The sequence below is a fragment of the Lates calcarifer genome, unplaced genomic scaffold (assembly GCF_001640805.2).
Source record: "Lates calcarifer isolate ASB-BC8 unplaced genomic scaffold, TLL_Latcal_v3 _unitig_4802_quiver_2326, whole genome shotgun sequence".
NCBI lineage: Eukaryota > Metazoa > Chordata > Actinopteri > Centropomidae > Lates > Lates calcarifer.
The window spans coordinates 1-15,909 of NW_026117113.1; the positions used below are offsets into that span (position 1 = coordinate 1).

Sequence of the window (15,909 nt, forward strand, 5' to 3'; positions counted from 1 at the left end):
CAATATCCAAAGTATTGAGTGGAAGATGAATGGAACCATGTAGAGGGAAATCCTTGAGAAGAATTTGTTGCCCTCCACCAGGACAATGAGACTCAGATGCGGGTTGATCTTCCAGTAGGAAAAAGATTCAAAACATACTGCAAAGGAGACTGTCAGCTGGTTCCAGAGGAAGAAAATACAGGCATTTGGAATGGCCCAGCTAATCATCAGACTCAAACCCAACAGAACATTTGTGGAAGAAACTGAAGAGCAGGATTCACTAGAAATCTTCGTCTGTGCAGAGGAATGGGCTAAAATCCCACCTGAACACTGTGAGAGATTGTTTCTTCGTACGTGTCTTGAAGCTGTCATTGCAAACAAAGGCTTCTCCATCAAGTATTAAAATAATTTTCAGTTAGTGTCCTTTGTCTTTTCACTTTATTGCACATAACTTTTATTGATTGGAATGTTATCATTTCTTTAACTGGGTAGTTTTATTGAGTTAATACCAATATCTGGTCTAAATTTGAATAGCTGCATTGGAAATATGGTTTAATGAAAAGAAAGTCATGTTTGCTCATAATGCTGCTCATATATTAAGATGTCTTCCATCTGCTCCTTAGTGCAAATGGTGGTAAAAACTAAAAAAGCTGATTATGGATCAGTTTGGGCTATAAGGCTACCTTAGGCAACCTGACTGCCACAGGCTTCAAGGTAACACTACAGACCATTTAAAAACCTTTCAACGAAACAAACCTACAATAAAATACAATAAAACAAAGTGTGCTGTATATAACAAAACTGAATACACCCCTGGTCAATGTTACTTACATGTAATTACAAATCCTGTCCATTTTGATGGAATTGTAAAAGAATGTGCTGCCAATATTTGTAAGATTTTCGTGTTCTGTGGCAAATCTTGTAGTTTTGTGCCATTTTGTGAGCAAAGGTTTTCCTCCATCAATAGAGGCTGACACCATGCAATATCTGATTAGTCACTGTTTGTTTTTGAATGCAAGGCTGTGTAATTGGTGAATTGTACCTGGCATCATTTTTTAGGACGTCACTGCGCCTTCTGTGATTGGTGGTAAGGCTCTTCATTTACCTCCTAACCAGGAGGCCCTACTGCAGGTGACTGGTTTATGTTCAACAGTCTGCTCTTGTACCTTCAACGATCTTTCTGACGTCTTGCAATCTGGTTTCTTTCTTGTATGGGCAATTCCTTACCATGTAGAGCCATGTTACTCAGACCAAAACAATGATGTCATAACTTTGTTTATTTGGCCTTTGAACTTTTGTTGCATTGAGGTTGTGCTTCAGGCCTTTATTTTCAATGTAGTCTCAATGTTTCAATGTACAGTATTACTTGTTTTTAATTAGGATAAATTAAATCGACTCTACACTACAACTAAAAATAATACAATATTATTATTATTGTTGTTGTTGCTGTTGTTGTATACGATTATATTATTATTATTATTATTATTATATTGTTATAAATAATGCTATTGCACTGTTTTACTGTATACTGTGTTCCCCTCAGCACTGTTTCCTGTCCTGTCTGTATTTACAATCCGAGCTTGCGCACTGAGCGTCTCCATTGTCTGGCCAGTAGCAGCAGCACCAGCAGCGGCGACGGCGGAGCGGAGGGGAGCGGAGCGCAGCGCCGTTGTGAGCGCAGGGGAGCTGCATCACCGTGACCCCAATCTCTGGGTAAAAGGGACCGCTGATCGTAGACCACCGGACCCAACAGACAGAGCGGACGGCGACGTCATATATATATATTTTTTTCCATCGACAGACCGTCAGTGTTTGGCGGTCAGACAGGTAGCAACAGTTGTCACGATGTCTGAGATCAGATGAGGCCAGAGCGGCGGAGAGTACATAGTGGCGCTGTTGTGATTCGGGCCGGGTGGGTTAAACGCTTTGCTGCCGCGTCCCGCCTGCAATGATACAGCCGTCTTAATCACCTCGGACGGCGAAGGGAGTGTTGTGTACATCTGTTTGTCATTCTGGGCTTTCGCCGTCGGTCTGCTCGTCAGCCATCCCCGGTTGTGTCGAGATTTTGTCTGCTGGTGAGGTGAATCCAGACGTCAGGGGTGGCTCATGTTCGGCTCAGCAGGGAAACGGGCTGTTGCGTCTGCAGAGAGTCAGAGCTGACGAGCCTGCTGAGACACACGGGCAGACAGACAGGAAGGCCGAGAGACAGACAGGAGCGAGGGGAGGGGGCGACAGCCTGTTTCGGCTCTCTCGACCCTTTGCGGATCGAGCCGAGCCCCCTCCTGTTTCCACCCAGAACCCCCACCCATTTGTCTCCCGCTTTGGATGGGGGGAAAGCAGAGCACGGCGGGGCGGCCCCGGGGTGCTTTTCCCGGTGTCTCTACGGATGACAGCGCTGTGCCACCCTCGGCCCACTTCGGCCACTACCGGCCGAGCGGCACCATGGGCCTGCGAAGCCGTTCAGTGAGCTCTGTTGCCGGGATGGGCATCGATCACAGTCCCGCCGTGCCCTTCGGCTTCTACACCCCTAGAGGGACGGACTCGGATCGAGCTGGAGGGGGGTCAGGGGGTACTACAGCCGCCCCCACGGTACCGGTTACCAGGACACTGGGGGCGGAGGGCATCACACGGACGGGGTGCTCTATCTGGGGTCCCGGGGGTCGCTGGCTGACGCCTTGCCCTTGCACATCGCACCCCGCTGGTTCAGCGCGCACAGCGGTAAGGGCGGTCTACTTTGCGCGCGCGCGCACACACACACACACACACACACACACACACACACACACACGCATTTGGGTGACGCTGAAGGATTAATCATCAGAGAAAACCACATAAAAATGTATTCCCACGGACGTCAGCTCCTACCAAGAGATACCTACAATCACGCACACCTTGTTTACCTGTAGGTCGGAATGACACCAATGCGGTGCCATTAAATTTCACTGCTATGAAGGGACGTTTAGAAAGAAACAGACAGCTAGAAAACAGGAAAAGGCAGTTGACCTGTATGTAAAACAATATGTTACCCTCAGGTTCTTACCCTGTGTTGGCTGAGGTGGGTAAAATGCACAGTAACGGCAGAAAAAGAGGGGCCGTGGGCAGATGTCAGCTTCTCCACATTTAATACTTGCCATTTTTCTGTAAGAAAATGTCTGACTCTATTCTACATCATCAGTTAGTGAATGCAACGTTACAGGGTGTGCTTCGTCTTGACTGTCCCCGCTGCACCGTCTGCATAGGTCATTCCTTGTTGTGTGAAATGACAGTAATAAGCCTGTTGCCAAATCTGGCTGAGTCAATTAGGCTTGCGATTAGAGAGGAGTGAGGGAGGAGGGAGAAGGAAGGAAGAGGAGAGATGATAGAATGTGAGGCAGGGAACAAAAGAGGAAAGGAGGGACAGGATGGAGAGAAGAGCTGTCCGTGGGACGATGATGATTTGATGATTCTGTGGGTGACTGATAAGATATACTTTATTGTCCCCATAGGGAACTTGTGGACTTGTCATTCCGTCAAGTACATGTACACACCTACATCTGCATACACACACATATATGTAGACAAGCACATAAACAAATCCTTAGCCACATGGCCACAGCTGGTTCCCTCAAATTGCATATACAGAAACACACACAAACACTCAGCAACAAAGTCCTAGAGGAAGATTAGACACTTCTATGTCTCTCTCTCTCTCTCTCTCTCTCTCTCTCTCTCTCACACACACACACACACACACACACACACACACACAGCAGGCTCCGCCAGGTCCCCAGGCTCTCATTACCAAAGCCCTGACCGGCTCACAGCAGGAGAGTAGCAAGTTGGACATCAACATCTCAGCTGTTTTTCCTTGCCTACATTGCCTAGCGACTCTGATGTGCTTTCATATCAGTGGGAGGAGATAACATAAGGAGGGGGAGCATGTCAGAAATAGAGGCAGAAGAATTTTTAGGCAAAATGCAGGAACACCAGTATGTTCAGACTAAACTCCCATGTTTGATTCAGAGTATCATTAAATTCTGGACATTTTGAGGTGATGTACCATTGACTGTCATATGGGTGTGGTCAGTAGCTAGCTGCTTGTGGCTACAAAGGTGAGACTCTCAGGATAAAAGACACAGAGCAGTGAATACCATGCTTTATAGGTGCTGGTGTTAGATGCTACACAACACAGGCTCAAGCAAGATCACATTAAAAGACTGATAGCCATCAAGATGAGGTGCATGAGCAGGGGTGAGACCTGGACTGTGTGGAGGGAAAGGGCAGGGCAGATGCAGCTTCAATCAGTTATTCTTTCCCTCAGTGTTGGGATATGTGTGCAGACATGGGTGGATGCAGATGGATTTAGAAGATACAGCCTTGAGTATCTGATGAAGGTTGCTGTCACCAACATGTGTTGATGCTGTAATAAAAGATTGATTGTAATTGTAGTGATTTTCAACCCTTTTCATCCATCTAGACCTCTGCTTTAGTCGCTCAGCATGGTGGTGAATGAGATTTTTCTGGAAACTTTGCTGCCTTAGGCTGTACTCAGCATGACAATAGTGCAGTGTCAAAAAAATCTGGTGTCATTTATTTCAGTGAGACCACTGCTTTAACCCAGTGGGGGTGCAAAGGGCCTCGGCAAGAAAACGCATGTAGTCCATGAAAAAAAACTTCACCATGGTTTAACTTTGGCTGCAGCACAGAGCATTGTCATATGGGAATGCAGTGTGTCAGCCAATCCAGGAAGTTAAAATAAGTTGATATTAGGTCTCACAAGCTCCTCAGCACAAATCTTACAGGGCTAATACAAACTTTTTTCTACCTGTGTCTTTTTCAAGGTATTTTCGTGATCGTACAGGTGTGTACCATCTGCCTTTGATGAGAGTATTTTAGCCAATGGCGAAACCAACATTTAAATTCAGTATCTGCTCTTCAGAAACAGCGCTGCCATCTTTGGTTGAAGGATGCGCAACAACCTGCGTTTGTTAAAAGTTGAGTCTTTTGACAAAAAGTAGAACGCCTCTTTGTAGAGCATAACAGTGAAGAAGATAACAAGGAAGATAACAACAGGCCATGTTTGCAGTCTGAAAAGCTGGGTTCAGTTTGTGGAAATAGTGATTTAAACATTGGGTTCGTCCCAGCCACAGATGTTCTCATCCCAGGCAGACTGTAAACATGTACAATCATGAAAATACCTGCTACTGGCTAATAGGGGAGAAAATATTGTTTGTGTCTCCCCATAATATTTGCACTGCAAAGCCTAATTTGGCAGGTGTCAGCATGGTTAATGAAAATAAGAAACCAGAGCTGGACAAGCTTGATGTTATTTAGACCTCTTGGAGCTTTATGGTTCCTTTTGACAGTTAGAACGCAGGACAAACGGGTGGCTCAGATGAAAACCGTGTTTCAACATTGTTTCAGCAAAACAGGCTCTGGAAATTCAAATAATCAAATGTGAAATTCTTTACGACGGCAGCGGTCCAGCTCACTGTAGCACTTAAACAGACTACAGTTTTAATCGTACTCATGTACAATTGCAAGGTACATGAGTGTGAATGGGAAACACATTGTATTTCTGGATAGATAAGCCTTGTCTCTTTGGTTATTGAGAACACCATGTGGTAGCTATACTTCAGATACAGGAGAACAGAGAATACGTGAAAAACCTTAAATGTGCTATATTCAAGGGGGGGGGTGGGGGGGGGGGGGGGGGGGGTAGTGTTAGGGGATTGAAGTAAAAGTAAAAGTCCGAGGTGGTGCCTGTAAGGCCGTGGGCTGCTCTCTCCAGCCTAGTTTGGTCTATTCCCAGGGCATGATGGTGTTAGAGTAGTTGTTTCAAATCCTGAAGCATTTCAGTTTGTGTGTCCAATTGAGAGCCAGGGAGGTGTGGTTCTTAGCTCCCCAAAGAGAGACCTGTGCTCCCCCAGAAACAACTACATTTTGAGTTTAGGATGTATAATGAATAACCACTAGCATTTTTATAGCTACAATGGCTGAGAAAAAGATATAAAGTCTAATTAAAATCCCCTAAAATGCCCTGCACAGATTTGGAAGTTCCTTGAAATAGTTCTTGATTACACCCAAACCACTGCGTAATGCAGTGACTTTTGTCAGTATTTTATTGTATTATATTACTATCATGGTTCAGATGAATAGGGACATTTGGAGAATTGATAGACAGCACCAAGCTGAACCTACTGTACTGATTTTAGTAACAGTTCAGACTAAGTTTGAATTTACAACGGTTGAAAGGGACCTATGGAGAAAAAGGAAACATTGCTATCAGAAAACATTCATTTGCTAACATGTAAAAAGAAAAGACCAAAGTGTACAAATGCAATAACAGGTTCAATTATTCTGGTTAGTGTTCCTCTGGCCACAATGTAGTGTATTCAAGTTATTGTATCACATGCTTTGCAGAGAGTGTAGAACAATATAAAGAAAAAGGCACCAGCAGGCTGACTCACTGTTCTCAAATTAGAGAATTACCCAGTATTAACAACAACATTAGTGTTGGGCATAATGGTAAAACCACAAATTACTTTCAAAATCCCTGCTTTCTACTACATGGCATGGGGCCTATGGCAAGTTTAAGGTTAACAAATGATTATGGTTATGTGAAATCAAGTATGTTTACATTTAGGCAACTAAAATGCACGGTTAAGATTGTTTGAGGCAACTAACATGCTTGTTTAAGGCTGGGGCCAAATTGTGGTTACAGTCAATAAAAAGGTGAACATCAATAGCAGATCTGCAATGTGTCTCAAATTTCAGTCTTCTGCATGAAACGAAGATGTACTTCACAGCCATCCACCAACCAGAGCGCCACACTCTTACCTTTCACATCACTCCGTAGAGGACACACTACTTCCTGCATTGACACTGAACATTGCACTCAACATAAATCATGAGGTGTTTAATTATGAGATATAGATAGATAGTGGATAGTGGAAAAATAAGCCTCAGAAAGCCTACCTTAATTTTGCAAGCTTCCAGATATAAACCTATATTAATTTGATTTGATCTGGCCGCTTTAGAGCAGCACAAGCTAAACAACATTGCTAAACACAACATTGACATCTCATATATAGTTGCTGTGGCTAATTTGTTAGCAAACAGTTCCTTATTTACACATTAGCAGAAACTGAGCAACATTAGCATCCATTTGTTATGTTTCTGTCCATCTGATGGATGAAATTGGTGTTTCCTGGGGAGAGAAAACAAGAAGTGGTGTTAGCAACAAAATGTAATCAAATGTATTAAGTTTTCCTGATCATGTTAACATCTTGGTGAAGTAAAGAGCACCTATCAATCATCAGTTTTACATCTTACTTGAAGTGACATTTGTCTCAAATAGCTACAATACTGAACCCTGCCAGTACAGGCAAAGCAACATGTGTGTCAGCTGAAGGTTCTGTATTTTGGGAATTAGCAAGATGGATGGATTGTTCCTTTGACAAATCAGTGCTTGGTTGAAAATATTAGATAACTATGAAATACGTATATAGATAAATTATACAGTGATACAGAACAGAGTTTTGGGTTTTGTAATTCTTAATTGCTTTGATTAGTCCCAGTGTTCCACATCCACTGTCTGTGAGTGATATTAAAGGCTGGACAATTTGAATAGGGTTTGAACCTGGACACCTGCCAATAAAAGCTGGAGAACCTGTAATTAATATGTCAAGAAGCAGACAGACGTGACAGACTGAATAGGCTGGAAGAAAGAGAGAGACAGACAGAAGGAATGACTCAGTAAAGAAAACAGAAAAGTAGGGATTTACTCATTGTGGCAGGGCATCACTGTGATGTAACTGAAGGACGAGGCAGAGAGAGGAAGCAGGGATGTAGTGAGGAATAACTAAGCCAACTGACTCAATTCAGTCACCTTTTTACTTCGATGCAAAGCTATAGACTAAATGGATAGTGTAGATCAGTGGTTCTCAGCTAGGCATGTATGTACTTCAGGGGTTACCTCTGTGTGTATCAGGGGATACTGTATGTGAAAAGACTGTGAGTAGCTCCAGTAATTTGGAAAAATACAAATTATAATTTGATTTATATTCACATAATAGTGTTTCAAAGAAAAATACAGCAACAGCCAAATAGATTTAAAATATGGTCGGTAAGCTTCCACAGGGCATATATCAATAGTTGGTACCAACAGTTGTAACACCTTACCACCACCAGATGAGATTGTTAGTGTGTGAAAACTAGTTACTAGTTACCTTGTGGATAAACACCTGGAATAATCAGAGAAAAGATTACCCGAAATATTAAATTGTTCCAGCTAATAGTAATTGATAATGGTTAACATACCAATACATCCATTTTTCTTCCACTTATCCGAGGTCGCATCGTGGTAGCAACATACGAAGCTGGGTACTCGTGACGTCCATCTCCCCAGCAAAGTTTTCCAGCTCCTCCTGGGGTATCCCTAGGAGTTCCATGTCTATGAGATCCCTTGAGTAAGTTCTGTGCAGTGTGTTAGTTCAGTTAATGAATTTCAGACCCTCTGCACGTGCACACACACACACCAGAAAACACAATTATAGTTTGGTCTATCTAACACAGACATGCACACTGTCCTAAACCAGGTTAGAGGGTGAACCAATGACACTTCTCACAACACTGCATGTAATCTCCTGCCCAAGAGTTCACTCATCCATCTGAGGGGCAAAGCAATTACTCAGCAACCCCATTACTTCCTCTGTCCCTCTTTCTCTCTCGCTCGGCCTTACTGATTGGATTTTTGCACGCTATTGTTCCCAGATTACATATGGGCAAATCTGCCACGTCTATACACAGATGCTTTTTAATTTAAATGTTAATAATGATAAAATAAATCATGCACATGGATACTCACACACATTTGTGATATGCTGTAGTAGCTCCCCTCTGATTATGTTAATTGTAGCACTAACTAAACTTAAATTGATGTGAATTGATGTAGAGATTTGTTAATATTTGTATGCTTAGCATTAAGCAAGATAAGTTTACAGCTAAGTGTAATCAAAGATATCTTGTTTCTACATGAAAAGAACATGATAAAACAACCCACATGTTGGAACAAAGTCAATCTCTGAGTAAACCTAGCACCAGTTTAGTTCACATTTAGTTAAATGCTATGAAAAGATTGTCTTAATGTTAATATGTTAATGCCTTAATGTGTTGTGGTCTTTTTTTTAACATTAAGACAATGTTTTCAGACGTCCAGATAATACAGAGTGCTGTTTCTTTCTCGTGGAAACTAGCTTTGACCAAGTGTATTCATTAGCATGGAATCAAATCACAATTTGTCTTATGTAAAAAACATTAGGTCAGTGGTAATAAATCATACAAGTTGTAGGGGTGAGCAAAATAAGGTGAATTAGGTCAAGTTTGTTTCACCTGTAAGAGTTAACTGGTAGCATAGTAGCACAGTATTGTTGCTATGGTCATTTGTAGTGAAAAGGATCTCTGTACCTGAATTTTAAAAAAAAAAGAAAACTGACCTCTAGTGTAAACCATGCAGTGTTTTATTTAGGTTTGGAGAAATCTGAGTATTACCTATTCCTCCATCCACCCCAATAAAATGTCTGGAAAGAAGTACTGAAAATGTTGAAAAAAGTAACAATTTCAGCAACATCATCTCTTTCCCATAATGCTGTAAACAGTTTTATACTTCGTAGTGCATTGATTTGCATTGATTTTTCTACTAGAAAGAATCTAGAAAGATGTCAGTGACACACATCTCAGTATGGCAACATTGTCTGCGTAGATAGATAACACTAAAGGTGGATTTGAAATAGGGCTGTCAAAAAGCTTGAACAAACATGAACTAATGCATAATTAGTGGTCAAAGAGGGTCTTACATGTCAAGTCATAAAACTGTATTAAATGGCATGAAATTCTAGTCTGACTTGTAATTCCATTTCTGTCATTATTCTGAAGACCCTCCAAAACAATGTCAGCGGTCACATATCCTTGCATGTAATCTTGCAGTCATAGAGTGATGCCTCACTTAGCTTGCAGGCTAGCAGGTAAGACCTATGACTTGTTGTCATAGTAGAGTAAGGCAACTGCTTTTCACAAAGACAACAAGTATTGAAAGTTTACATACTTATTTATATTTTCTGTGACTTACGTACACTATAAATGGAAAAGATATGTAACAGCTGCAACAGTAATTATAATGATAGACCTGATGGATAAGAACCCAGTGTCAGATTTTTTCTTTCTTTGCAGCTGGAGATAGAGAAAATAGTAAGCAAAGCGGTGTCCTTCAGGCATGTCCTTCCTAAATAAAAAGAAACATAAAAAATATGACATTAATGTAGATTTTGTTGTGTTTTTTTGTGTGTGTGTTTAAGTTCTGTAGATATTTAACGTGGTTTTCATCATGGCAAAGTACTACCAAGACAATAATTTCACCTTAGCAGTGACAGTACAGAGCAAGCTGGGCCCTAATCAGTTTAATAACTGCTAGTTAATGAGCTAAAATTACAAACTAGGTATCATTAAGGCTGACACTGATACCTGCTAATAACTGCTAACATTTATATAAAACAATACCAGAATTTCACTCACCGAAAAATCTGGAGCACAAGCTCTTTGACAGTCTGTTAACCACACTTGGATGAAAAATCCCCAAAAGGCATCCACACCACCAGGCACACAGCCAAGAAGTATCCGTCAATGACTTGGATTATCTGAGGTGCCGTCTAGCACACAGTTAGCGGTTAGCTAGCTCAGAGCAGCTAGCTAACTGTGGCAGTGCCCAGCTGTCACTCAATAAATAAATAAATTAATTCTTCATAACTTTAAGCATTAATACAATTTAAACAGGTGAGTTATAAAAGAAAAATCACCCCTCGTACAGTTGTCACGACAGGCGAAAATAGCTATAGAGACCAAAACCATTTTTTGTACCAGGCTGTAAACATGTTTATTTATGCTGTAAAGTTGGCCATTTTAACATGGGAGTCTATGGGGATTGACTCGCTTTTGGAGCCAGCCTGAAGCGGCCATCCAAGGAATTGCACTTTTTGGCACTTTCATGTTGGCTTTATTTTTCAGGAGGTTGTCACTTGGTAATTTCTCTATCTATGGTGTAGAACCCGCATCACTTCAACACGCTACTTCTCAGGTGCTTTGGTGTCATGATTATCCAGTCAATATGGGTTTGCTTGCTAGTGTCCTCCATTTCAATTTAAAACCTAGTTTACAGATAGATCAACAGGGGCATGCAATAGGTCAAGCTGATAGTATATTTTAATAGCACCTTTGCTGCATTAAAAAGCAAGCTACTTCAAAAAGTAAACTGTATCCAGATTGGTGATCTTGCCATCGCCCTTCTGTCAGCTAGAAACCATCTGGCCATTCTCCTTCTGAACTCTCTCATCAACAGAGGTGTTTCTGCAGTCAGGTGGATGTTTGTTTTTCCACACCACATACCATAAATAAATAAACATACACTTCTAGGCTCTTCTGTATCATGTAATATGATATGATCAGTATTTTTCTTGTGCATGTAATGAAATACAGTATAAAAGTGTATCACAAAACTGCAGTTTCAAAAGTTCATCATGGACTGCTAAGACAGAAGCTATTTTGAATTTTTTTGTCAACTCAAGAATTATCTGCATTTTATAGGATCCCTCTGCTTGCTGTATTCTCTAAAATATTTTCAGCCTCTGATAATGTAGACATGAAATGAGCATGAGTAAAGAAAAAGAGTCTCCCATACAGCCTGACGACAGAGCATGATTAGAGGTCTGGGGCCTGAAATAAGTCTCCCTTGTTGCGGCTCTGTCTGTGCTTGCATTATCAGATTTAGGATTTGGAGGGATAAAAAGAGCTTCCCAACCAGATACAGATTATTGACAAGTGCATAATGGCGTCCATAGGTGTACTGTTAACATATACACAGAGATGAGGCCTGAAATTCGTGAAGTGCTTCTTTAAGCACAGAAATAAATCAGCACAGGTCCTCCCACACGTACTGCAACAGCACACGCAAACAAATAAATACTGATGCAAAGCGTACGTGGGACATACAGGGATACACAGCCATTATTAGAATGACTCCCATCCATACAGCCCATGTTGTGGCTTGATTTCACGGCCAAGGGTTTCAGGAACACAGGGATTGGAGAGAACATCTGTGCTGCTGAACTGTCTGGTTGTGGGATTCATGAATATAGGTCAGCACTGCAATTTATTTCTGTGTCCTCTGACTGCCTCTCTCTCTCTCTCTCTCTCTCTCTCTCCCTCTCTCTTAACGCATGTCTATGTGTCTGTATATGTATGTATGTGTATATTTATACATACATATATGCAGACATGGTTTTTGGGGCCAAAAAGGCTGGTTTCTGGCTCTGACTCTCCCAATCTTTCCTCGTTTCTCTCCTTTCTGCTAACTCAGAGGAGTTAAGCAGACATATCAGGACACACACACACACACACACACACACATCTTCATTCTACATTCATGCAAGGGTAGAATGAGATGATGGAGAATGAAGGAGAGACTGGGAAGCAAGGTTTGAAGATGGGATTTTGTTGCTGTGACATCCACATGGCTGCCTATCACTGCTGTTTTTCTAGACAACAGACACAAGCCCCAGTGAGCATGCTCTTGCACAAACACATGTTCACACTTCCCTCACCTTTGCAACTGTTGCCTCAACTGCTCTATCCCCTTCCTGACTGAATATTGCTGCATGCACACACACACACACACACACACACACACACACACATGCAAACACATTAGTACTATTTGGACATGCATTTGCAGAAGAAGAAGCAGAAGTTGAGGTCAGGAAAGAATGAGACAGGGAATGAGAAAGTCTGGAACAGACCTTAATTTCAGCATTCATAAATGTCATTTGAAACACATAAAGGCTATCAAATGTTGTGTCATGTCAACACTATATGTACTGAAATTGGAATGGACTGGCCAATTACGAGCAGCCGTGGAAGTTAGTGGACCTGGTGACTGTTGCTATCGTCAGTGGCTAAATGTCATCAAGGTAAAGCAAAGAGACTTTCTAAAGTGAAACCTGTGACTTTACTGACTTAGCCAGACCATTGTACTATATCTGACATGTGGTAAATATATATCTTTTAAGGTGATAGCAAGATGGTCTTTTTTGCAGCAACTCATCATTCTCATCATATTGTCTTTCTCTTACCCCCTTCCACCAACCTCTGTCTGTCTAAACCCAACCGGTTCGAGGCAGATGGCCGCCCACCCTGAGTCCGGTTCTGCTCAAGGTTTCTGCCTCTTAAAAGGAAGTTTTTCCTTGCTACAGTCACCTAGTGCTGCTCATGGTGGATCTGTTGGGTCTCTCTCTGTAAATTTTATAAGATAAATAGTACGGTCTAGACCTGCTCTATATGTACAGAGCCTCAAGATAACTTCTGATGTGAATTGGCGCTATATAAATAAAATTGACTTGACTTGATTCCTTGCTGATATTGTATGACGCTTTGGGCGGCTTTGTTTTCCCCACACATTTTACATTTGTGCATAAAAAAAACCTGAGTGGAATATCAGAAAAAAGTTGTTACGCTTGGCTGAGCTGTAAAGTTTTGTGTATTGATGAAAGCACCATGTGGCAATATTAAAATGGAAGCAAACTTAGTGAGTAAATCATGATATTAATGAAGCATGTCACCTAAATGTCCACTGAAGCTTCCGCTGAGGAGAGCTAGCAGCAAAAATAGCACCAGACAAAACATCAGATCTGTGAATAGAGCGATGAGTGGACTATAACCTTCCTCAAATTAATACATTGAAAATACATCACTGGCATATGTCTATCACATTTTCTACATTTTTTTCACCATTTGAGATTTAACTGGTGCTCTCTTAATTATGTCTAAATCTTGTTGCACCCTCTTCCTCTCCTACAGTTTAATGGGACCTGAATTCTAAATATAAAAGAAGTGGATCCGGATTCATTTGCATTTTCTTTTGAAATGGATGCTGGATTCTGTTAATATTTGTGCTGCATTATAATGAATACCTAGCTAGTGTAGCGGTCAAAGAGGTGTGAAGCTGCCTGGACAGAGCAACAGCAGCTATGACTACACGCATAATGAGTGAATGCAGATGTTTGTCAAGATGTTACACTGGGCGATGCAGTTCAACAAGCATCATAAATTTATTCATAACTCCTCTAACACTTAAACTGTTCAGTCTTTCAGAACAGAAGGACAATACAAATAACTGTGAAAATTATTGAAGCTCTAGTTGGATTTTCGCTCATGTAGCAGTAACATTATTACCTGATGTGTGCTGAGGGACCAGCATGGCTTTTGTGCGAAGCTGTACACTGTTGTTCAGACTGAGATATATTCACTGTGTTGTTTACTGATCTCTGTCAGGCTCACAGTGTTCTCTGGAGAGAAGGGCTCTTAGGGGTTCACTGAGCATTCAGAGATTCTCTTCATAGCAACCGTACTAATTTAACCCCTGGTGATGCTGGATCGTACAGGTGCTAAGCACAGGCCACACCGTCTTCAAGCTGTGGCCCCGTCCCCTCTTTTTCTCTGTATAACTATGCATCCCTCCCACTCCTAGTTCACCTCTGTTCTCCTCCTTGCCTTGAAGGTCACATTACCTCCCTTGTGACCAAAAAAAAACATGACATGTTTCTCACTTTCCTGATTTTGTAAACTTTCTTCTCTCTACAACTCCAGTGTCCATTCTTTCATCTGTCTCTCATCTCTCTTTTGTCTATTTTTCTCATTCTCTTGTTCTGTCCTGTTGCCATGGAAACTGGTCTCTCCAGTAAGTTAAAGAGAGTTTGTTGGCGAGAGTTGCCTTAGTTGTAAGTTGTGATGTAATCAAGCCAACAGTTCCCAGGGCGTTTATGGTCATGACAGTGGTAGGCTGCTGACGATCAGGCCTCCTCCCGTCTGACTGTGGCACAGAAAGCCTCTCTGAGGTGGAACAGTGGCTGTATGAGGTATGGCTATAAAATAATGAGACTGCCCTTATAAGCATAAAACCATGTGCTTCACAGTCACACAGAGCGTTATATATTAAAGGTTGGGTACACAACTGCTGTAAGTTTCCAATAAGTGACGTCTTTAGTTCCCTGCTAGCTACTGATTGAAGTGAAGTGTTTTTGCTGAGGTGTCAAAAAATGATTAGCTTAAAAGTAGAGCAACGCTGGGGGCGACCTCATAGCCGAATGGTTAGGGCGCGTACCATGTGGGCCCGACTCCTGATCCGGCCGGACCTTTACTGCATGTCATTCCCCTGCTCTCTCCCTGTTTCTGTCTTCTCACTGTCCTATGAAAAGGCAAGAAAAAAAAAGTGAGCAATGCATTAACTTTAAATTTTGGTGAAATTGAACAAAACAGCAGCTGAATCTTTTCAAACATTATATGGGTGATGTCACGTGCTCGTGTGTTTGAAAGCACAAAAGATTTAGTGAAGGCAGAGAGGATGTCCAAGACGATGAACGTTCTGGTGCCCATGCGCATCAATGAGAGCAGAAGTGGTCTCCATTGATAAAGAGACAGTTCAGCAAATTTTACATGAAAATTTGAATAAGACAAAGTGTGTGGCAAAGTTGTCCCAAAAGCAGTTTCTGGTGTGGTATATTAGATGGTGATGTTGACGTGAAGATGATGAAGAGAAGATCTCCGCTGACACTGACTTACTTGTATATAGAAGTTTATTACAAAGTAGTTCAGCATCGGACAAGCACTGCAGTAGCCTGTGAGAGGATCCGAGCCAATATGGATCTCTCTACCTAACAGCTCTAAACACCAGTATATATACATTGGTTGTTTACATGGTTCATAGAAGCATCTGGACCTTATTCAACGCCTCACTTTCAAAAGGAAGAAGATGGGTGAGAGAAAACCCTCACCTTTAACCCCTACTAGTCTAGGTGTCACATTCTTAACTCTTGTCCTAAACATGAACCCCAAAGGTTAACTTAA

At 41.7% G+C, this 15,909-nt stretch overlaps 1 protein-coding gene across 1 annotated transcript; it reads left to right on the forward strand.

Moving 5' to 3' along the window:
* Positions 1-1,566: 1,566 nt before the first annotated feature.
* Positions 1,567-2,697, forward strand: LOC108902337 (E3 ubiquitin-protein ligase znrf1-like; the record flags this gene model as incomplete). The annotated part of the gene is made up of 1 exon (XM_051068511.1): positions 1,567-2,697. A coding segment is annotated over exon 1 (393 nt), but the record flags the coding sequence as incomplete, so codon positions are not given.
* Positions 2,698-15,909: the final 13,212 nt, after the last annotated feature.